General features: G+C 45.8%; 1 protein-coding gene across 1 annotated transcript in view; it reads right to left on the bottom strand.

The window, feature by feature from the left end:
• The window catches only part of LOC119436884 (nose resistant to fluoxetine protein 6-like), a 183,351-nt gene that overhangs the window by 109,820 nt on the left and 50,653 nt on the right, over window positions 1-22,878 (bottom strand). Inside the window, exons 2-3 of the mRNA XM_049659939.1 lie at window positions 9,569-9,765; window positions 8,642-8,756 (exon numbers count right to left, since the gene is read on the bottom strand). Of these exons, the coding sequence (XP_049515896.1) occupies window positions 8,642-8,756; window positions 9,569-9,765 (312 nt within the window). The remainder of the gene's footprint in view (window positions 1-8,641; window positions 8,757-9,568; window positions 9,766-22,878) is intronic.

Genomic DNA, 22,878 nt, shown 5'->3' with positions numbered 1-22,878 from the left:
TACTGTTTCATTCTTCCTGACAAAGACTTTATGGGCAGTTTCACGTGCGTGAGCACGTACTCAAAACGCTGGTTTATCATCCTGCTACGTTTCTTCACCATAACTTGCTCAAGCAAGCACAGCTGAAGTCATGCAATTGCGCAAACATGCTTCACGAAAGGTTGGAGGCACCAAGAAAATATTCTTCGGTGACTGCGTCATGAAAAATAAGCGCCCCGAATGCGAAAAGAAACTGGGACATTTGTGAAACCTAAAGGTGAATAAAGAAGGAAGGAAGCAAAGACAAAGAAAAAAAAAACAAGAAAGCTAAGAATGACTCGCAGTTCAACGCGTTATCTTTCATCGAAGTGACGCGGCCTGGAAGCGTCGAAGTGAGCGCATGTGTAGTTTGGAGCTCACCGAAGCGGATGTAGGTGGAGAGGTCGGTAAGAAAGTAGATGTGTCCCAGCACGATCCAGAAGCAGGAGATGACGCGGATGCCGTTGAGGGCCTCCAACGGTCCGGTCGCGTGCTCCGAACGGCTGAACAGCGACCGCGTGTTGCGCACCAGGGAGAAGCTCGCCAGAGCCTCCACGAGTCGGCCTGTACGCGTGTGACACCGGTACGTAAAAAAAGTGATAGAGAAAAAAAAACCATAAACATCACATGACACTAGCAAGGAGCGTTAGGAGAGCAGAGAGACCGAGCCTAATTCGGCAAGTAAATGTGCTCATACGTTAATTGTACCGCGCTCGAGCAGTTATAAATGTCATCCTAAACACGTCATCTCTAGTGTGCTTCATGTTTTAGGCGATGATTTGGGGTGAAGGGAAACTAATATCACCAATAGACAAATGACTGCCTGCGTGACTGCCTCATAGCGTGGAGTAACAGATTAGGTGCTCTTAAGCTGTAATCCTAAGAGTTTTTTTTTTATCGGGCCACCTTTGTGTGCCGTCACGTCATTTTGACGCCTTCGTGCTGTGCTCTACACTTATAATTGTAAAACGCGTATAAAGAGACTCCCTAAAAGGCAGCCTAAGGTATACAGTGTGAACGTATACCAATTACAACTGTACTTTATTAGTAGTCCTCTACAGCGCGTCGCTAATGCAATGACAATCACAGAAGACACGCAAGCGTGGTGCTGTACAAAATGGAGATGCAGAGGCTATACGAGAGACAAGGCCGCATATCATGTCCTGATCGAGGTTTGAGTTTCAGGTGTGGAAATTGCATACTCCGATAAGTATAGTTAGTTCGCTGTGTGTAATACTTAGTTTAGACAGAACAACGGTTGTTGTTCTGTCCGTATTGGCTGTGATGCACTGGCTTGGAATCAAAGCTACACCCTGTACGCCCCGGACGCCACGGACGCAAAGCCTTGCAGTTTCACCATTGGTGGGTGCCCGTGATAACTCCTGCCCGAACTTGCCTCTACCTCTTATTTCATAATGTCTGTCTCTCCTTCTCTCTCTCTCTTTCTCTCTCTCTCTTTCTCTCTCTCTCTATCTGCGTTTATTATTTCATTTATTTTTTTTGCTCACGTTCTTTCTCACCGCGTGATTGAGCGGCCTTCGTGAAAGTGGAAGAACACACAAAACGTCCCGCGCCATCGCGCAGTATTGCGCATATAGAGGAAATCTACTTGCCGCCAACAGTTGCTGTCTGCTTGACGTCTTGTGTGCAGAGTGCGTCGAGTGCTGTACCGACAATGGCGAGGAGCAGGAGAACGCCGAGGATGCAACTGCAAAAGAGTAATTGGCTTCAGCCGCCGCGCTAGCCCAGCGGCTATGGCGCTGCGTGGCTGAGCTCGAGGACGCGGGTTCGTCCACGGTCGCGGCGGCCGCATTTCGATGGGGACGAAGTGCCAAAGCGCTCGTGTACTTAGATTTTGGTGCACGTTAAAGAATCCCAGGTGGTCAAAATTAATTCCGAGTCCCCCACTGAGGCATGCGTCATAAATGTATTGTTGTTTTGGCACGTAAAACCCAAGAATATAATTTAATTTCTTTAGTAATTGGCCTTGTGTATGACATCAACCCTCTCCCTGCACTCACTTTAGCTTTGTTCTTTTTTTATTCTTTCTTACTGAGATGGGCACCTAGAATTTTCATTTTATGATAGCCAATAGAACATTATTTTACACGGGACTACTCGGTCAGTGAGATTCACACAGTTAACCTAGCAGGTGGTGCATGTGCATGAGCTGGAAGCGCTCATCACCAGGCTATTGGCTAAGTGGTGATAGCTCTGTTTGTAATTCTGATGTAAACTGATTGGTGTGACAACAACAAAAATTGGTGTGGTTTACCTTTGGTTAACCCTGGTTGATAGCGAAAGCTTCACTGCCCTGGCTAGGGCCATTGTCGAGCTGTGGCCGAGGTATGGTTTCGCAATAATATACAGACATGTTTGCAATGAATACAGTGTTTATTCATCATTTTTATGCCTATGAAGACACTGCGATGATCAGTAAAGTAGTGAGACTTGGTTGCAACTCGCAGCCGGGCCCAACTCTACTCGGGCAATGGCGGCAATGTCTCCTTTGAGGGCTCCGTAAAGGCCTAAATATAGTCCGACGTAGCGTGAACGCGCGGACACGTTATGTCACGTTGGTGAGAACAACAGTGGCTATAGTTCGACCGATGGTTCGACGTGCTGGCACCGCCAACGTAACCGGACGCGCGGCCAATGAGCCCCGATGCGCACGACGCCTACGTAACCGGACGCGCGGCCAATGCGCTCCGACGCGCCGGCGTCACGCTCGCCCGCGTGCGGATAACGTCGGACTATAAACGCGCCTTAATGCTCTCTTGTGGTTTGACCTCTAGCTCTCAAGGTGAAAACTGTTGAGTCGCCGACGGCTGTCCGAGGTAGCGTAATGAAGCTTTCGTTTCAAAAGTAACAATGCATTCGAATGAGAATGTCAAGTAATTTATTGAATGTCACTTCAGCGCGCAGGCTTTCACCTTGATCCCTCTTTGGCGTATGCTAAAGTGACTGTCAATTTTTTGCTTCGCACTTTTAATATTTAGTTTAAGAATATTTAACATAAACGGCATGCGCTGCAGGTGTATTGTTTCACGATATTTGTTTGTGGGCTGTCATACTCAAACATCCTAGGAATAAGTTTGTAAATAATGCAAGACAAAGTGTGAGCACCGATAACGTCGGACTATAAACGCGCCTTAATGTTCTCTTGTGGTGTGACCTCTAGCTCTCAAGATGAAAAGTGTTGAGTCGCCGACTGCTGCCCGAGGTAGTGCAATGAATCTTTGGCTTCAAAAGCGTATATCCGTTAGCAACACGCATGTAACGTTAAGCACAAGTGGTTAAGTTGTCAAGTAGCGGTAGCGGCAGGCTATATTCAGTAAAGTGAACGCTGCTGATCATGAACAAGCGCCTCTGTCGTGCCAGAAGACAATGCAGACAGCGTAGTGGTGCTCTGTGACCGTAAAAGAAGGGTCACTCGGCGACCCCACTTTCATCCTGTCAGCCACGTATTATTGTGCCAATATGGCGCCGCCCAAGAGCACCCTCACTAGAGTGCGCTAGAAATATAGTATGCTAGGCCACTATATACCGCACTGCCTCTTAAGACGAAAGCAAGCAAAGGTTCACGGGTGGCCATTGTCATTAGAGGACTCGTCAAAGCATCTAATAGGGGGCACACGGAAGGCGGCTAAGACAGACTGAAGCCGACGCAAAAGAACTTTACGCAGTACAGAATATGGCCGTCAAAACACAAGGTAAGGACATTGCTCAGTAAATTAGCCGTCTGTCGATCAGTTTCACATGTCAGAAGGAGACTGCCACTTCAGAAACCCAATTTAACAAGCGCACTTCAGCTTAGCTGCAATTTCACGTAGATACGTGGTTCTAGCGTAAGCATGCTCATGCTGTGGTGTGCGTACGTGCGTGTGTGTGTCAAATGGCTCATGGTGACTCACAGGACGAGAAGCTGCTCCTGGGAAAAGTTGATTGGCTCCTTGACTTGGCACGACGTCACGTTCGCCGTTATCTGGAATTCCTGCGAAGCTGCACGCGCGTCCCGCACATGCCGCGCGAAGAATATCAGTTCTAACGCCCAAAAATATGCCCGCCGGTTTCCAGAGATCAACAAAAAACTTTCAATGTATGCTCGCAGTAATCGCATCGGGCGCGACGCAGCGCGATTAGTGTCATGCTTTGGGCTCTTAAGCTATACATTACAGAGTGATTTTTTTTTGTTATACATCCCTGAATGACAGCTAAACCTCATTTTATGGCCTGCCTTGCGTTTCTGAACTTCTAGAGACCGAAAGGGGTTGAAATGCGAAGCCCATGTAGAAAACAGCAACAGAAATGCTTCAAGTCGCTTTATTCGTTCCTCGCATTCTCATTGTGCTGTGCTTTGCAATTAATGAAGCCTACATTTATCTAAGGCAAGCACCCGATATGGATTCCAAGTGAAGCTTTCTAGGCGAACTCTCTCGGAGTTTGCTGACCACGGCTGCCGCTGCTGCTGTCTTGCCCAATAGCTCACCACACGCGCGACAGCACGCGTATGACGAATCGGCTTATATGAAGCCCCATCCGTTCTACCACGGCAGATGCGTAGGTTGCCAACTTTGTTCTCCACTAAATTACGCAGTGAAACAACAAGCGGTACCGAAATTTGCTCAGCGCAACAAATATACACCCATCCCGCACATAATTCCCATATCAAAGCGAAGCTTCCGCCTTCTTTCCAGGGGTTCGTCGTGGCTGTTACGGCGGCTTCTTGCCGAGTAACTTGGGGCGGTCCTGGAGATAGTGCAATGGCAAAGGGCCGATACCGGAGAAGGTGTATAATCCGCGGTCGCGTGGATCACTTGGGTCGCGTGGTGGCGGTTTGCGCGTCTTGCCGATTTCCCGAGCAGGCACCTAATCGCTATCTTGCAATATGCGTTGCAAGAGGTTAACGGTTTTATCGCATCTAATTACCCGCTTCATGAAAGTTTCGCTTAACATAGATTCCAGCAAGTGCGCTGGATCTGCGGAATTCATTTTCCTTCCTCATCGCTTGCTCTTATGCTTGTCATTTCGATAAGGCCTATATACATACATAAGTCATTCCCCATACTTACAAGCGCGATAAAAGAACTAAACAAATAAACAATGCCTATTTCGAATGAGAAGGAAATTTTATTCACAGAATGCACGAGACGATGTGTGATGATGCGTCCCAATTGTTGACTTCACTTCTCGTTGATCGAGCTTTTGGTTGTCAATTATATTTTACAAGAAACAACGGGGCAAATGGGGAGTATGGTCACATCTGCTTTCACTATCGTGTCGTACTCATATAAATATTTTAAGACCCTTTGGTCAACGTCCCTTAATTTTCGCGGATTGAGACCTTTCAACATACTGTGAAAATTATCGAGATGAGAAAACTTTTCAGCGAGGTATAAATTCCCCGTTATAAAAACCGTGAAATTCAATTGCAGCTTGTGCGTGTGATGTGTCTGTTTTGCGGGATATTTCAATCTCGAAATTAAAGAAGATTACGGTATACTGTCACATTGCAGTGACGGAGTAGAACCAGACAGTACCAAAACTGCAGATCATGAATCTAACTCTTCTTTGGGCGAACTTGCGCCCAGAAAAACAAGCGACACTCATAGCACGAAGATAGCGGTGAGCACAGTGGTCGATCGCCAAAATCTGATCTACGGGTCAAGTGAGTATAACTTATTTGTCCATGACTCATCGTACCATCCAGCATAATCGCTGGCGCTCGCGTACCCATTACAGAATGTACACCATCTACTCTGGCATTTACTCATATTGTCGGACGTACTCACACATGCATCACCTTTCTTGTCGATGCCAAACAGCTTCGCAGATTTCTCGTGCACATTGGTCTCTGTAATGCTTTAGCAGCTTGCGCTGATTAAACAAAAGCCATAATCGGCACCGGGAGCAATGACTGCAATGTCATGGCCCACACAACCCTTCGATATTTAGCATGTTCTTGGAGGCCCTCGTTGATAAACCGACCACTTGTATTACCGACTACAAGAAAAGGGGGATGTCATACACGACGTTGTGGTGGCAGGGGGAATTCCTTCCTACCATTCCCTCCGACTATTTGATTCTTAACCTTTATATGACACGTTACAAGATACGAATAACCCAGTTGTGAGTTTGCGCACCATTCCTCGTCGTCGTCTTTGTTCCCGTCCTCGTCATCAAGCACACAGCTCAAGAAGAAACTATGGTGGCAGTCAACACATTTTCTCGTGTCCTTCTCATCACAATTGAGATGACAAGTGTTCTCTTTGATCGCCTTGTGCCAAAGATTAGGGAAATTATTTCCTGCGGGGAATAAAATTATGCCAGCTTCTGTGCTACTTTTTTTTTTATGTGGTGAGGCAGCCTGTGGACACATACAACGACAGTGGTGTTCGAAAAGAGAGCTTTTTTTTATTCTTTTAGATTGGTTCGTGCACGCTTTTTGGCAAATTCGTGTCCTGCTGAGAGGCATTCAGCGACGGCGGAGAACAAATTATCCGGAAAGCCGGCTCTTTGTAGCCTAAGCAACTGAGACTTAAACCTGCTGCTCCCGGTGTGATGACAAGACGGTGACAAAGCAGCCTCAAAGAATGATTTCGCAGTGTCTCGCATGACTAGCTTCGAATGCGCTTGAACTGCGCAGCAGGAGGCTTTTCTTATAGCGGGGAAGGGGCGTACACATTGTCACCAACGTACATGGTCAATAGACAAAACAATCCTAGGCTGGCCTAAGAGCCATAGTTTGTCGTCGGTCGGAAACTCATTCATTAGTTGCAGTTTCTCTGTGCAAGAAGACGAGTGGATTTATCTTTTGTTATTGAAAGTGTGTTCTTTCTTATGAAGGAATTGCAGCTAACGACGGAGTTTCCGACATCAACTAGGTCTTTAGGTTGTTCTTATACCCAGAATTATTTATACCTTTTGACGATGAGTGCTGGCGGTATACCTCCCTCCTCTTCCCCGCTATACGAAAAGCCTTTTCCAACACAGTTCAGCACATTCGGAGCTAGTCATGCAAGGCAGTGCCAAACCTTGCTTTGAGGCCGCTTCGTTGTGATCCTGTCATCGCATTGTAAGCAACGGCTTTGAGGTGCGTAGGCTGCAAAGGGCCGATTTTCCCGGTAATTTGCTCTGCGCCGTGGCTGAATTGATGTCTCTTGGCAGACATGAAATTACCAAAAAAGGCGCACGAGGCCATCCAAAAGAATAACGAAAATGTTCCGCATTAGCACGGAGCTCCGTATTGGCACATCATGTGTGTAAACAGGATGTCACAACGCATGTAAAAAAAATGTTGCGCAGAAGGCCGGCATCATAATTTTTTTTTTCCGCAGGAAACAAATTCTCTAAGCTTTGTCAGAAAGTAAACAGAGACGACACCTGTCACCGCAAGAAGCACGGGAGGAAATTTGTTGACGGCCGCCCCAATGTCGTGGTATGAATCCCCCTTACATGTGGTCGTTGCTATACAGAGGACAAACTGTCCGCCGGTGTCGCCGCACTCCAAGGAAATCGCGTTTCTGTCGCCTGAATGACTGGCGCTGATAATTTGCTTTGCATTTTGCATGCCTGTGCTCACTTCGCTCTTTTCTCTCCCATTCGGCACCTTTATGTACTGCCTCGTGGACAACAACAAAGTTTGTTGACAGTAACCGCTTCGTCGATTAAAATTATTGTTTAAGTAAATTGTCTTGTTTTCCACGTCATTTCAATCGCCTCCATCTGACGCACGGAACCTCGCATTTAGCAGGGCTGACATCTCCAGCGTTCATTGATCTATCTATCTTTCTATCTATCTATCTATCTATCTATCTATCTATCTATATATATATATATATATATATATATATATATATATATATATATTCAATCGTCAATCAGTGCTCGTGTGAAACCTTGCCGTGCGTCCTTGGCGTTGTACTTCAGTATGACGATGACCTTCAACCAGCGGGTCACTCACTTTACACCACGCGTAAAAAGCCAAACGGCAAAGTTCAAGTAATGCGAGAAGAGCTATTCCTATGGGAAATTAGGGGCTAAATTCACAAACCTTTTTGTTCGTAAGTGCGGTTTCCCATTGGCCGACCGACTTCAATGATTATAGCATTACGATTGGCTAAAATCTGCTCGTAAGATTAGTGCTACAGCGTAAGAACTTTCTTTTTTTTAAATACAAGCCAAGCTTCGCGCACCTAGATAAGCCTAAAGTAGTGCACAGTGAACTCTTGCTGCACGCACATATAGAGTGCACCAAACTTGAGTAGATATATGGAGCAGTGCCCTGCGGAACTAAGAAAGCGGCGTATGTTGGCAACTATCTTATGAGAAGATGCACTTGTTCACAAGCGAAAGCGCACACACATTACCAGCGTGAACTTCAAAGCCATGCGGCTGCTCTAAGGTCTTACTTTCTTTGCTCTTCAGTGTATCGTACGAACACTCTCCACAAGATCCCTGCGTTTTTCATTGCAGAAAAAAGAAAGTGTACCAGCATGTGTTGAAATAGTGTAACGAGAAAACTTGAACCGATAGGCCATGTAAACAAGCTAAGAAAATGCGTAACGAAGGTTCAAATAAAAAAAAAGTAAAGTTTTATTGAACGTTGCTAGTTTCCGCATACCTTTGGCGGCCATCTTTTGGAGGTCTTCCCCGCTGCACGTGGACGGTATGCAGACGCCCATCCTTGCGGGAAACAGCTGGAGCCAGTAGCCATTGTCGTAGAAGAAGGTCAACACCTGTACAGCCGCGGGAGCGAGGCATTTTGCTTTGTTCGATTGTTCGGCATTCCTTTCTGTCGTTTCCTAGTCGATTATACCAGCGTAACGTTTATTTTTTATACACTAGTTTTCTCTTGCTTTCGTGCCAAATTTTAGACGCCTCCTTCTTTTCCCAACGGAAACATCAGCACAAAACCCAAATGGACGCAAGCGTTTAAAAAATAAATGTGGCTAGGCTACCATTACGGTATGACTTATGCATGGAGATGTCCATGTCTCTTAGCGTACGAACTTGCAGTGAGGCACAAGTTTGCTAAGAAAGTGCAAGTCATCTCAACTGTAATATTGAAAATCGTGGCCATGCCTCTCCACGGTTAATAAGGATACCAGTATCTCGTTCTTATACAAGGTGACGTTGATGCAAAAAAAAACATGTTTATGTTGTGCGTTTGTGAATCCTAACAGACCACTCGGTTGTGGCAAATCAGTTCTGCAGAAATTCACAAGGTGGAGGAAGTTTTCACGAAAACGAAAATTTTGTAACTTCATGCTACTCTAGGTCGGATGACAATTTTTTCCCTTTTGGACCATTTAGATGACCGTAGATGTGGAGCCAATCTTAAGGCTCACCTATTGCTTCGAACAGCCACCGACGAGCTTCGATTTAATTGAATAGCTAATCAGCCAATATCCGCGGGTATAATTATTTCACTGGCGGGTATATATACATTTATTTCACTGGCCCGTATGAAATTTTGTGGAAAAGCCGGCGGCGAAAGTTGCCACCGTTTTGAATACGCATAATCAAATAAATAAATCGATCGGCTCACCGACTCGCGGTCCTCGATAATGTCAGCGGCGTTGGCGCTCGGCCTGGGCAAGTCCCTGAGCCAGAGCTCGAGGTTGCAGAACTTCCCGCGGAAAGCGTCGCCCTCCACGGTGATTCCCAGGCACTGGTCGAAGTGTCCGAAAGAGGCCGCCGTGCCGGACATCACGCCGTTCGGGATCTTTCCAGAAGAGTCCACCACTGCGGCGTTAACAACACAATCGTTCAATCCATAGAAAAGAACTTGTTTGGGTTTGATTGTTCTGTTCGTGTTATCTTAAGCAATAGTGAGTTACAACATCAGAAAAAAAAATTCCGAAGTTGTGTCCGTAGCGCGGAATCGAACCAGGGACCCCTCGCTTCCGAGCGCGCGGCGTTAGCCCACTACGCCACGAAGCGCACATAGACACACGCACCACGATGGCAATAAATACCCAACATTAACGAAAGGCCGCATTTCTAGCGCGTTTCTAACGCGTTTGTGCTAGCGCGTTACGGCCCGTGTAAGAAGCTGGTGTAAGACGCTGTGGCCTCTCCGCCTTACCTTCAACGCGTTTCGAACGCGCTGCCCAAGGCGGTGGCAAGTCAAGTTCAAGTGGAGGAGCGTTTATGAATACGGGGGGTATACTCTCTCAGCAGTCATGTGATGGCGTCGGCAAACGCGGTGCACGTTCCGGCATGTGTAAATGGCTGCGTAAGACGCTGTGGCCGCTCCCCCTTACTAGAGAGTACTGCACGTTTCTAACGCGTTTGTGCTAGCGTCCCCTTAAGCGGGAGATCCGATGATTCCCTCCGGAACTTCGCTTTTTTAACTGTCATTCATCAAACGCTTACAAAATAATAATTTGGCATTTTTAATTATGAACTGTACGTCAAACTGAAGGCCTGGAAAACTATGTATAGGAACTACCGAATCATACAGCATGCGCAAAACTTAGAATGCTGCCAGTAATGTTTTTTTTTTCTTTTTTTTCACGTCCTAGTCTGCGAAAAAATCACAGATCATCAAAGAAGCGACCACAAAACAAACATTCATGTTAATGCTGTTAACTGATCTTGATATACAAGCCAATACAGCATAACACTACAATACAATAACACTACAGCATAACAGTATATATGACTCATTAGAACGGCTGCTTGATCGTGTCCCAGGCGTACTCAGTTATCTGAAGTGCTTAAATGACAAGTTTCACAAAGATACTAACCAGTGGGATTAGGATAGTGCCTACACAGAAATAGTATGATAATTGGCTTTAAATACTGCAATTTATGCGTATTGCTATTGCCGGGCTGAGAGGTATCGTTATCCAAAGCAAGCCCTGTATTTTAGCAATGTGCTTATCACAAAGTGGTCTCGAAACATCAAGCCTCAAATCTAACCCGGAGTTCACCTAATTATGCAGTCAGAAACGAAAACCACGCCACAGATAAATTCTCTATTGTAGCAGCGTGCTGTCGAAAGATGTCTTAGATGTAATTTAGGCGTCCTGAGAATGCCCCTGTCATTTTAAGCACGCCATAATGCTGCGCCAATCTTTATCGTCTGCCTAAGTCATGTTTCTGTCGGCCCTGTATAATTAAAAATTAATTTATGTGGGTTTTACGTGCCAAAATAATGATCTGATTGTGAGCTGATTATGAGGCACGCCGTAGTCGGGGGCTCCAGATTTCCTAAAAACTTCTACAAAATACTTTCCCATTACATCCGCCTAGACAAATAATACCCCAGCCGTAAGCCCATAGCTACCATAATCAGTTGGTACAAAATTACTAAACGTTCAACTTCAAACGCACTGTTTGCGTTATAAAGGTTCTTGCGGTCCTCGCAGATCTAGAGCAAGAGTGGCATCTGCATCGTAACATTATCTCCCGTTCAGTAGCGCAGACTTCCTTCGATATGCTAACAACTGGAAGCAGATGCTCACAAGTGCATGTGTCTTCAAACTTTCAACTAAGGACATTGCCAAGGTGGTGGCCAAGGTGGTGCCCAACCTGGTGCCTTCCTTCGTGGACTGAATCTGACCACTGGTTAACGAGAAAGATACTTAACTCACCATGGACCTTCGCATAGGAAACCTGCTTAGTGAGCCATATTTAGCCCGATCTCTCGTGCCCTTACTTCTCCAAACAGACCTCGAGCCATCGTCTAAACATATTTTTTCGCCATTTCTTCTTCTTGACTTTTCAACTTCCCAGTCACAAGGAACAACGGGCAAGTGTACATGCCAAGAACTAGCTTGTGTTTATAGTAACTGATAGCGGATAAGCACTGTAAAGGCCAGGCTGAGCGCGGAGGATATAGCAGTCGCCATAGTTATGCTTTTTTGTCAGCGCCTGTGTCAACGCGTGCTGTTCCTGCGATTTCAAACATCCGAGCGCATGGTGATGTTCTCACTGTGTGGAAGAAGACACAGAAAGCGGATTTGTGCGGCTGCACCGCGCTTTTGCCCGGCGCCAAGACAGTGATATGTGGCTCTCGCGACATCCCCCAATATCGCCGTTGACCAGCAGAGAGCGCTTATTATATTCGTGCTTGTTCATCCCGCCTCTTCCCTACTTTTTACCATCTCTCTCGCTCCACTGTACTGGAAGTCTCCAGTCTACCGACAGCAATCGTTTTTCTCTCTCTCTCTCTTTGTTTTCTTTTCGCAACGTGTCGCGCAGCCATGACGACGACCGCGTATAAATGTGGCAAGAAAAGAAAAACATAGTCCCAACAAAGCCGGCAGATCCCACGCCCTGTGGGAATCGATGTTATGCGAAGCAGTATGCGGGGAGCCTACCAAGTTAACGAAACGACCATGAGAGCACCAAGACGTAGGCGGCTGTTTCATGACCTACATGACATGCATGTCATGACATTCATGTCATCAGTACTCAGGAGTCCCTTTAGCTACGCCAAAGAGACCTTAAGGCGAAAGCCTTAGTCATGCTCATGTCTTTGACTTCGACCACCAATCTTTAGCCTTTTCCTTCACTTAGCACCAAATCCGAACCCATTCCATTGGTTTTTGAGCGTTTATCTTTTTTCGTTAAGTCATTGTCATTTTTGCTAAGTCATGCTCATGACTATGACTTCTACCATCTTCCTTTAGTGTTTCCCTCACTTAGTGCCCTCGTCCGAACCCATTCCAGTGGCTTTTGAGTGTTAATCCTTTTTCGCCGAGTCATTGTCATTGTTGCTATCATGCTCATCACTATGACTTCTACCATCATGCTTTAGTGTTTCCTTCACTTAGTACCCACGTCATAACCAATTTCAGTGGCTTTTGAGCGTTAATCTTTCTTCGCTGAGTCATTGTCATTTTTGCTGAGTCATGCTCACGGCTATGGCTTCTAGCATAATCCTTTAGGGTTTCCTTAACTTAGCACCCTCATCAGAACCCATTTCAGGGGCTTTTGAGTTTTCATCTTTTTTCCCTGAGTCATTGGCATTTTTGCTAAGTCACGGTCATGACTGACTTCTACCATCATCCTGTAGTGTTTCCTTCACTTAGTGCCCACGTCCGAATCCATTCCAGTGGTTTTTGAGTGTTAATCTTTTTTCGCTGATTAATTGTCATTTTTCCTGAGTCATGCTCATGTCCATGACTTCTACCATCATTCTTTAGTGTTTCCTTCACTTAGTACCCACGGTAGAACCCATTTCAGTGGCTTTTGAGTGTTAATCTTTTTTCCCTCGGTGATTGTCATGACCTGCATGACACGCGTGTCATTAAATTTATGTTATGACCTATCATTTGTGTTCGTCATACACTCTTGGCATACTATGCCAATTTTGGTACATACCAAGTTAACGAAACGACCATGAGAGCACCAAGGCATAGGCGGCTGTTTCATGACCTACATGACACGCATGTCATGACATTCATGTCATGACCTCTCTCTGTCGTTCTATGGCATTTTTCTCTCTCTCTCCTGTCGCATCCCTTTACCCCTCCCCCGCTACAGGGTAGCCAACCAGAGACAATCTCTAGTTAACCTCCCTGTCTTTTCTTTACCTTTCTCTCTCTCTCTCTCTCTCTCGTCATACTCTTGTCATACCATGCCAATTTTGGTACATACCAAGTTAACGAAACGACTATGAGAGGACAAAGACGTAGGCGGATAGATAGATAGATAGATAGATAGATAGATAGATAGATAGATAGATAGATAGATAGATAGATAGATAGATAGATAAATAGATAGATAGATAGATAGATAGATAGATAGATAGATAGATAGATAGATAGATAGATAGATAGATAGATAGATAGATAGATAGATAGATAGATAGATAGATAGATATCAAAGTGAGTCGCGATGCATCTATAGTGCCGGCAGAACTTCCATGATTTGCTTGCGGGAGCATTGAAAAAAAAAACGAGGTGGATCTGAATAATGCAAGAATGCTATTCCAGTCACATTCTGCATCTGCGTGTTGTCATGCGGACAAACAGAGCCCCGTAGACGTTGAATTGAATGGAATTTTCATTCCGCAACAAGAAAAAGTTTCGAGGACAGGTAAAAGCTGTGAGAACAGCTTGAGGAGACCTGGCCCCCTAGCGCTATATATCGCCAGATAGGTCCGTGAAGGGAGAGGGGGGGGGGGGGAGATATGAGTGAAATGAAATCGAAACAGATGAATCATTTGAATTATACTCGCCCTGGTTTCCTATGGTTTTACTACAGAATTCCTTTTTAACTTCTTGCTCACTTTCCTCGCGTTCGGACGTAGCCGTCGGTCACCGCGCGCTTCAATTAACCGTAGACGCACGCGGTCTAGTGTTTTTATTCTTCCACGACTATCCCTGCCGACCAGTCCCCTTGCTATATATTGTTCTATATATACGTATACACGGCACGACACAGAGGCCTCGGGCACTGAGAGATAGGGAGACTGCTTTTCCTTGTACTCGACAGTGTCTTGAGCCCGGAGCTTGCCAACGTGTCAGGTGCCTGTCAGCGGCCGGCTGAAGGCGACGTTACAGTTTTTTCTCTTTGTCGGAGCTTGCGCTGCCAGCCGTCAGACCGGTGCGTGCGCGCGCAGGGGTAGCTTCTGTACACACTGCCAAGAGCTTTTTGTTCTTTCCCACGAAACACTGGACCCCTCAAGGGTGCAGCGTTTTTCGTTCTTCCTTTTTTTTTTTTTTTTTTTTTGTTCTTTCCCTCGCAGAACGCGGGCTTCGCTCTTGCTTTTGTTGCTGCGTCTATGCAGAGCTTGTGCCCTTCCGGTCCTTTGTGCGTATGAGTGACAAGCGCTATTCTAAGCACACGCCTGTGATGCAACGCGAGAAAAAGAAGTGTATTTAAGGTCCGTACTCGCAAAATAATCTCGCACGCTACGGCAATTCTATAAGCATAGGCGTCGGTGACTCGTTGTAGTGACCGTATTATTAGTGAAGGGGCCTTTGCAATGACCGACAGCTGTTACGAAGTAATATCTTTCTGAATACGGCCCTCGGACGTACTTTTTACCACCCCCGCCCTCCCACCATAGGAAGGAAAAAAGTGGAAAAAACAAAAGTGTGTGTAGGATACAGGAGGCAGGTTTCACTTGCACGAATGGCGCAGTTTCAGCTGTAAACGCTTAGGATCGCGCTTGGCACGCTCGTGTTCCACTCCTATCTATATTAATCTATTATGAATTGATTGCTTTTATTTAGTTTGGGCCTTTGCCGTCTGTGCTCTTTTTCATTCTGTTATTCTTTTCTCTTTTTTTTTCTTTTTTGGCTTGGGTGTAGTAATGTGCCCGCCCGTTACAACACCATCATTATCAAAATGAGCAGAAACCAGTGCTTAATTGTAGTAAATTTCACTTTTCCAACTGTGAGTCTTATTGTCAACGAATAAACAATGACTGCTCGTAACTGCGTTATTTGCGCTCATTTTTCAGTTTATTCACCAAGTTGAAAGTTGTTCAGCCCGAATCGCGCGGCGTCCAACTTCTCCATCTGCTTCCACCACTAACCTCTTCGTAATTAAGGAATAGCTCATTACAGTCAGCCACTTTCTCCTCGTAGGCAGCAAACAATGCTCGAACAAGAGTGGGCCCCTTTTGCTTTGCGCACCCGAGTAGAAATGACGCGTTAATGACGAGGTAAGCAACACGAAGGAAATAAATGCCAAGAGCACGTACTCACATCTACAGCCAGCAAACAAGTTTTATGAGCCTTAACGTGCGCACACAAACGGGTGCGACACGCATTGCTCTGTCTTAATTGCACAGCTCCACGAATCGTGACGTGCTGCAGGGAAATAGCACTGCGCGCACCTTGCAGCATTCGGCATTCCCTCAGCGGCATCCCTGCGCGACTAAACATTGCTGTGCCTACTGTCTATAATCACTCGCCCCCGTCTCCCCGGCCACCTGCCCTTCCTCTTTCAAATGCTGGCCAGACTGTAGTCACGGAACCGCCGTGCAACAGTTGCAAAGCTGGTCGTCCCACTTTCTTTTTTTTTCTGTGCCTTCGAGCATAGGTTTTTATTCGACAAAATTCCTGGGACGACGGCGCCCATTCATGACGCTCCACTTACTATATGCACGTTTCCCACGTCATTCCTCCCACACCCCTATATATAACGACAACGACTTTCACCTGGCGCGCGACGCGCATTGTTACACACGCTGGGGCAGTGTATTTAACCCAGCCCTCATTTAGCTCAGCCCTTGCCCGTGCAAACACCGCTTTTGCCACGTTGTTATTCTTTATCGTTAGATAGTCTTCCCCATACGCGTACGTCGCGAACGTGTTTATTTCTTTCCGCTGAGATACGAGCCTTAAGCAGGGTGTGACGGCGCTCAGAGCCAGCTATTATTAACGAGCTCCTAAGTGCAGGACTTTTGGAGGGGGGGTTTCATTAAGCGTGCGCTCGTACACGTGTTCGTTCCCAATTGCCCCGGACGTCTTCGCTCGATAGAAACATATCATGACGAGGTTAGGTTTGTAGACCTGTAAGAAGCGTGTCCCACTTGTGATAGAATATGTAAGTGCGACTGAACGATGACATAGAAAGAAACTGACATAAAGAGACAGCGCTGTTTCTTTCTACGTCTTCGTTCAGTCGCGCTTACACATTGTCATGGATCCTAACCAACTAGCCCACCAGCGTGTTTTAACCCGCTTGCGAATTCTCTTTCTTTCTTTCCCTGTTTTTCTTTCTTTTGTCCTCGTATTTCTCGTTATGCAATGTGAATCAAGCTAACTCGTTTCTTTAGCCTATGCGTTTGTAAGGTAAGCACGCCCTGTATGTCGTATGTCGAACAACTACAAGATACCGCGGAACAATTGGACGAAGATTAGAAAGATATTCGGAGCCGTGTGTCAGGAAGTTAGGGCATTCTGCGGCTGAGAACGAGGTGACGGGGTTTTAATGCCAGCCACGGCGCGGCCGCGTTCTGAAGGGGCCAATATGCAAAAACACTCGTGTACCCCGCATTAGCTGCCCGTTAGAGAACCGCAGATTGTCAAAATTAATTCCCAGCCCTCCCATACGCCGTCTCACAGCCTCCTGTCGTTTTGAGACTGTAAAAATATGAGAATGCAGGAAACAGTTCGCTACACCCGCGCCGATGAACAGGACAACTAAGTACTGCTCACGGGACTGAGTGTCGTCTCTTTACTCCTTGAGGAACAAATTTATTCTTCAGTGGGTATGCATCATAGGCTAATCTCATCATCGTCAAAAGACAAAGAAAGCGCTCCAATCAGGCCGCCATTATTGCGCTCCTGAAGCCTGGTCAACCCGGACAACGAGGCCTTCTGCTTTTACAGGAACGTTATTAGTCCCACCCATAAAAACTGCCGTGATGGGAGAGAGAGAGAGCTATTAATCACCCCGATAATTATCTTGCCTGATACAGACAAAAAGCAGCGGAAAAACTTGCATGCTATGGCGTACTCCGTGGGAAACGTCTGTTTCTCGGAGTGATATGTCGTGGACTGAATGTTCGTCGGAAATAGCGGGCGAGCCACGGCAGCGCCGTTGCCGGAAACACATTCTACAGAAACCGCCCTCGAAGCATTTTTCGTGCTTCTTTTCTCGTTATGTGCTGCATCGTGTCTGGCACACCTGTCACAAGCTTGTTTCGAGCTGTTGGTATTATAAGAAACGCGGTATAGAATTCATGCCAGCCGCGTTCACAAGCGCCCGCCTACCGCGACCGAAGCGGCCGGCCGGTGCAAGAGGTCGTTCTGCGGCTGACAGGCGCGCACATAGGCCTCGGAGCAGAAATTTCTCTCCGATTCGATCACTCGACACGGATACCGTGATTCCAGACGAAGAGGGCGAGAGATAAACGCACAAGGTGCGTTTACCTCTCGCCTCGTCGCGGGCGCTCTCTCGCATACGCGACGAAATAGGCTTCGAAACTTGACTATGGTAAGCCGTCCGCTCGCTGTAGCAGGTAAAGAAGATGGCGCAACGCAACTAATTACAGTTCATTCTGACGCAAGAGGCCTAGAGAATGGTGCATGTGAGGCGCTACACGCATGGATGAACACGCTGCGTTCTTCCAAGAGCTCGTAGAGATCGAGCGCCATAGAAGCGGCAACATAGTGTGCGTACTCAACCTGCAGCTTGGGGTGACAGATAGGGAGAGGGGGTGAACAGTGGCAGCGGCAGATAACGAATTCTGTGCTCCACTGGACGTACAGGAGAGCGAGGGCTGCCTTTGCCGAGTTACGCTCCGCCCTTCAATGTTACTCAAAACACAGGACTACGCGACATCGTCTTTTCGAAAATCTAAAAGCGGTTCCAGTCCGCAAAAAATGCAATTAGGTTTCGAATAAAGATAAGGCACCTCCACGTACGCTCAGGGTAAAATCAGTCAGCGAATATTAGTCAATTGCTCGAATGATGGACCTAGCGATGCCGTTTTAGAATGTGCGTTACTGTTGTTGACAAACTATCGTGACTCGTATGCCCCTTCTGAGGGTTTTTCGGAAACCTCTGCCGAAACGTTCCTGAGGAGTGAGCACATTTTAGCTAGCGCTCTCCATTCGAGATTTTTCGAACTTGCTATGCTCCTAATATTATTTTTTTATTATTACTACTATATCTAAAGGAGCAGCAGTCCGCACTATAAGGTGACTAAATGTATTCCTTGTATTTTCATTAAAAATTTGGAGGACGCTTAAGCTTCGCCTTTAAGGGCGGAAAGCGATAGCGTTATCGGGCCTCGTTCACATGCATTTTTCTTTCATTAATCTTCACTGTAGCACAGAACGTGGGAAAACCAGCTTACCAAGACCAGGCTTACACCGATCCCCTTAAAATCGGCTTCACTTTAAAACAGAAATGCATGGCTGGGAAGTCGTTTTTCCAGGAGCAATATAAGTCATCTTATATTAAAATGTGAAGGCCCTAGCACCTTTTTAAATTATTTTATTAATTGTTTGCTATTGCCCCGACGCGCACGCGTGTCCAAAACGCATTAGGCAGGGGAAGTCCCAATTTGACCTGCCGAGAATGCGAGCGCCATCTGGATAGCATGTTCGCAAGTAAACTACCCGAGTGCGCCGCTGTTGGTATGGTAGAAATGCTGGAAAAGGGGTTTGTGTTCGAGTTTCCTCGTAACAGAATTATGTTTTCTCGTACATTCAAATTACAATCCGATGCTATCATGTCTGCAGGTTGTGGTTAAGTCCGACTTTACGATTTTCTGACAGATATTACCTTGAGAAATTCAATTTTGTTCACCAAAACCTTACGCCACGCGGAGAGCCTGCGCGATCGTGGTGGTTGGGGATGATTTTCTTCGCCATGGACGCCGACGTCCACGCCGTCATCCACGCCGACGCCGACGCCGGATTTTCTGCGTCACGGGACCCTTAACGCTATCGCGTTAATAAGAGAACAAGAAACGCGCTACACAGCGACTACTGCTTACACGCACCCAACATGCGCGCGCACGAACATATTATATTACACCGAGACACGCGCCGCACAGAGTGTATGCGTGGGCATGTACGCTATTGCTTGTACAAGCGCATATTGGTCGCACAGTAAACGATGGTGGCTGAAACAAGGCAGCTCGCTCCAGGTAAAAGCTCTACGAACAATGCGAAGGAACAACTACTAATGGTGATGTCGTGGACATTAATTTTTAAGAAGTAAACGGTCACGCTGAAAGTTCAAAACAATGATGAATAGATATTATAGGGCCATGGATATAGACGATTAGTAGTGCATATAATAGTGTGCGTATAATGAGCTATGGCGCATGTATTTCGGCAATATCAATGTCCAGAGTGATCCATACGGCACACCACGTCCAAAGTGAGCAGCAACTTTGTAGTCTCGACATAGAAGCCAGTCGCTTCGTCGCAAATTGTTCCAAGAGCTCCATAACGGATATTCTTTAAAGGGACATTTTGCATCCTGCCAATGCATTCTTGGTTTTTTAATTTATATTATTATTATTATTATTATTATTATTATTATTATTATTATTATTATTATTATTATTATTATTATTATTATTATTATTATTATTATTATTATTATTATTATTATTATTATTATATGCTAGTCACGAGTTGCATACGGCGGTGAATTTTTTTCACATACAAAATTAAAACTCCACTGTAGACGGTTTCTGGACGTTAAATTCACGAGACACGTGGTGTTTATGTAATACGGCGTAATATATTTCCATGCTAAGAAAAAAAAACATCCTATGACAGCACATAGCTTAAGGAGACAAGCCAATTTATCGGAATAAATATGACTACCAGGCGGCATAGCGAAGTACTGTATAACTGTATAACTAGTACTATTGATATTACCAAGCATTAGTAATAAGTGGCGGTGGTAGTAGTGATGGCGTTGCTTCAGGCGGAGCTAGCCTGACAGTCTTGGCCAGCAAGCGCACCGCCTGAGCGTCTCTTTCCGTGTCGCGAAAATGTTTCACCATGCGTCGGTCATTTCAGTCTCTTACAGAAATATGATCGGAAGCCGCAAGATCTCCTCGCTCACTAGCCGCGACCCTTCTGGAGAAAACTAGTTCTGCACAAGCATGAGCAAACAAGCAGCTTCTTTAGTAACAATCAATGAAAGCATTACCTGCTTACATTTTAAGCTGGATGGTTTAGTTTTAGTCTAGCGATTAGTATGGTTTAGCGATTTTAGTGTCAGATCCTTTCGTGAATACGGGCACTGCTCATTTGCAAGCACGAAATGAAATGCGGCTTTCGGCGTAGCACTTATACCGAGGGACCCAAGCGGCATCACGTTCCGCCAGTACACTGACGCTCTCGCGTGCCGTGATAAAGGCCCGATTCGAGGTCATAAAATCTGCCACCGGGAAAGGCTGCTGAGAACGCACCAGAGGTAGTGCCTTCGTGTAAAGCCATTTCTAAAGAACCTCCTATCGAAAGACGTACAACCAAAAGCGCTGTCATTCATCGTTTTGTGCTTCTTCATGCGCCGGTTTCACGTTAGCGAGGAACCGTATCAAGCAGTTATGCGGGATTTGGGCTCGTTTTTTTTGACGGAGACACTCAAGCGTTTCGAAACCCTTACTTCCCTTAACAGGACGCTGACTCAAAAGGATGGTACGCACGGTTCCGTGAGCAAGAATATGGAGTTTCGCCTTCTTGCTGGCTGTGAGTGGCCACTTCAATGTTCATTCTGGCATTGCCTTCTTTGATGCCTTCTCAAACAGAGAAGTAGAGAATGCGGAACGTATTCAAGTGAAATACGGACCGTACATATGGGCTAACTGCTTGTTTTCCGTCTTTATCACAGAAATGAAGGATCAATCAGAAAAGAGAAACCGTGTGACTCAAAACATTCAACACCACGTGAGCAACAACATAATATGACAAAACACAAGAACATTTGCATGAAACTACGCGACTTGCACATGCACACTAGCCACATCACATCCATTTTGTCCTGCGTACGCTATGAACAGCTGTATACATCATGAATGCTGTGTACGCTATGTACATCACGAATACTATAATTATGAGCGCATTATTAGGGCATTGTAAATATTAACGGGGTACACGCCACGTATACGCTCCTCGAGCACAAAGCACACAATATCAGTCCCAGGCAGATTGCATAGCAGTCAACAATAACAATTCCGATAAGGTATTGTTCTTGAGAACACGCAAATTGTTGTTTACGCACATAGTTCATGTCTACCAGTGGGGGTTGAAAACGAGGCGCTCGCGTAAGTCCGCAAATGCATATAGGTCAGGTTATGCTACCCCTCTGGCAAATTCGCCAGCGTGATCCCATTTTGAAAAAAAAAAGACTGTAAATTCTTTATGCTTAACTCTGCTACAACAAGGACGCCATGCAATGCGCCTTGTGTTGCATTTTCCTCTGCGCGTTAGCGATAACAACGCACAACCTGCATTAGTAGAGCACGTACTAATTATTGCATTGCTTCCTCCGTAACGACACTGATACCTCCATACATCAGTCGAGATACAGCTAAGAATAATCGCCGAGTTGCGTGGCGGTAAGCGTAAGAAAATGCTGCTCTGAAGGGTTATGAAGTTCTTGTAGAACAGAAACGGAGATGGGACCAACTTGTGACAAATGAGCGCCGCATGTAACTGTAACATTATTCTCGAGGAGGAACGACACTGTGTGACGACTGTGCAACTCAAGACGATGGAAAACTCTAGATACTAGTACCCTATACGTCGGTGAAGTCAGCAAGGGACCTATGCACATGCCGACAAAACCCCGGATTTTTTTTTTTTTTTTTCGTCGGTCTTCACAGCTAGGTAGTGTTTCGTAATCCGCGGCAACCTAAATTACTTACTTGCCAGGCAAAGGCCTCTCTTAAACGTCTCGCTATAATCGCGTCAACCGAACCACCCGTACATACCTGAAAATTTATAAGCTCCATTTGAACATTTCCGTCTCCGACTGTGTTTCTCTTCCTATGTAGGGTATACAGCGATGCCAAAAATGCGAAAACCACGCAATTATAGATGGAAAGTAGAGTCACAGATTCAACTTTAAACTACAGGAAGATAACATGGGACCGGTATATTGTAACTATTTGGTTTTTCGCTCGATGCCATTTTATTTATCAACGTTTTTATATCTCCACAATTTTATTTATCCATCTTTACGGACCGATAATTTCTGATGACGACGAAAACGAGGCTCCCCTCGAACCAATGACGAATCACGAAAAGGTACAGCATTTTAATATAATCCTAGCCTTCGTTTTTCCCAATATGAATTATAGATAAAACTTGGGTAGATTACCGGAAAGTTTGGATTAAAAGAAGAAAAAAAAAAGGTGAGTGGGATTTAAGCCCCTCCATCCACGCGCCACCGCGTGTGGAGCGTATG

This window comes from Dermacentor silvarum, chromosome 1 (genome assembly GCF_013339745.2).
Source record: "Dermacentor silvarum isolate Dsil-2018 chromosome 1, BIME_Dsil_1.4, whole genome shotgun sequence".
Lineage (NCBI taxonomy): Eukaryota > Metazoa > Arthropoda > Arachnida > Ixodida > Ixodidae > Dermacentor > Dermacentor silvarum.
The sequence above is the reverse complement of the archived record's forward strand: the minus strand, read 5'-3'. Positions and strand labels throughout refer to the sequence as shown.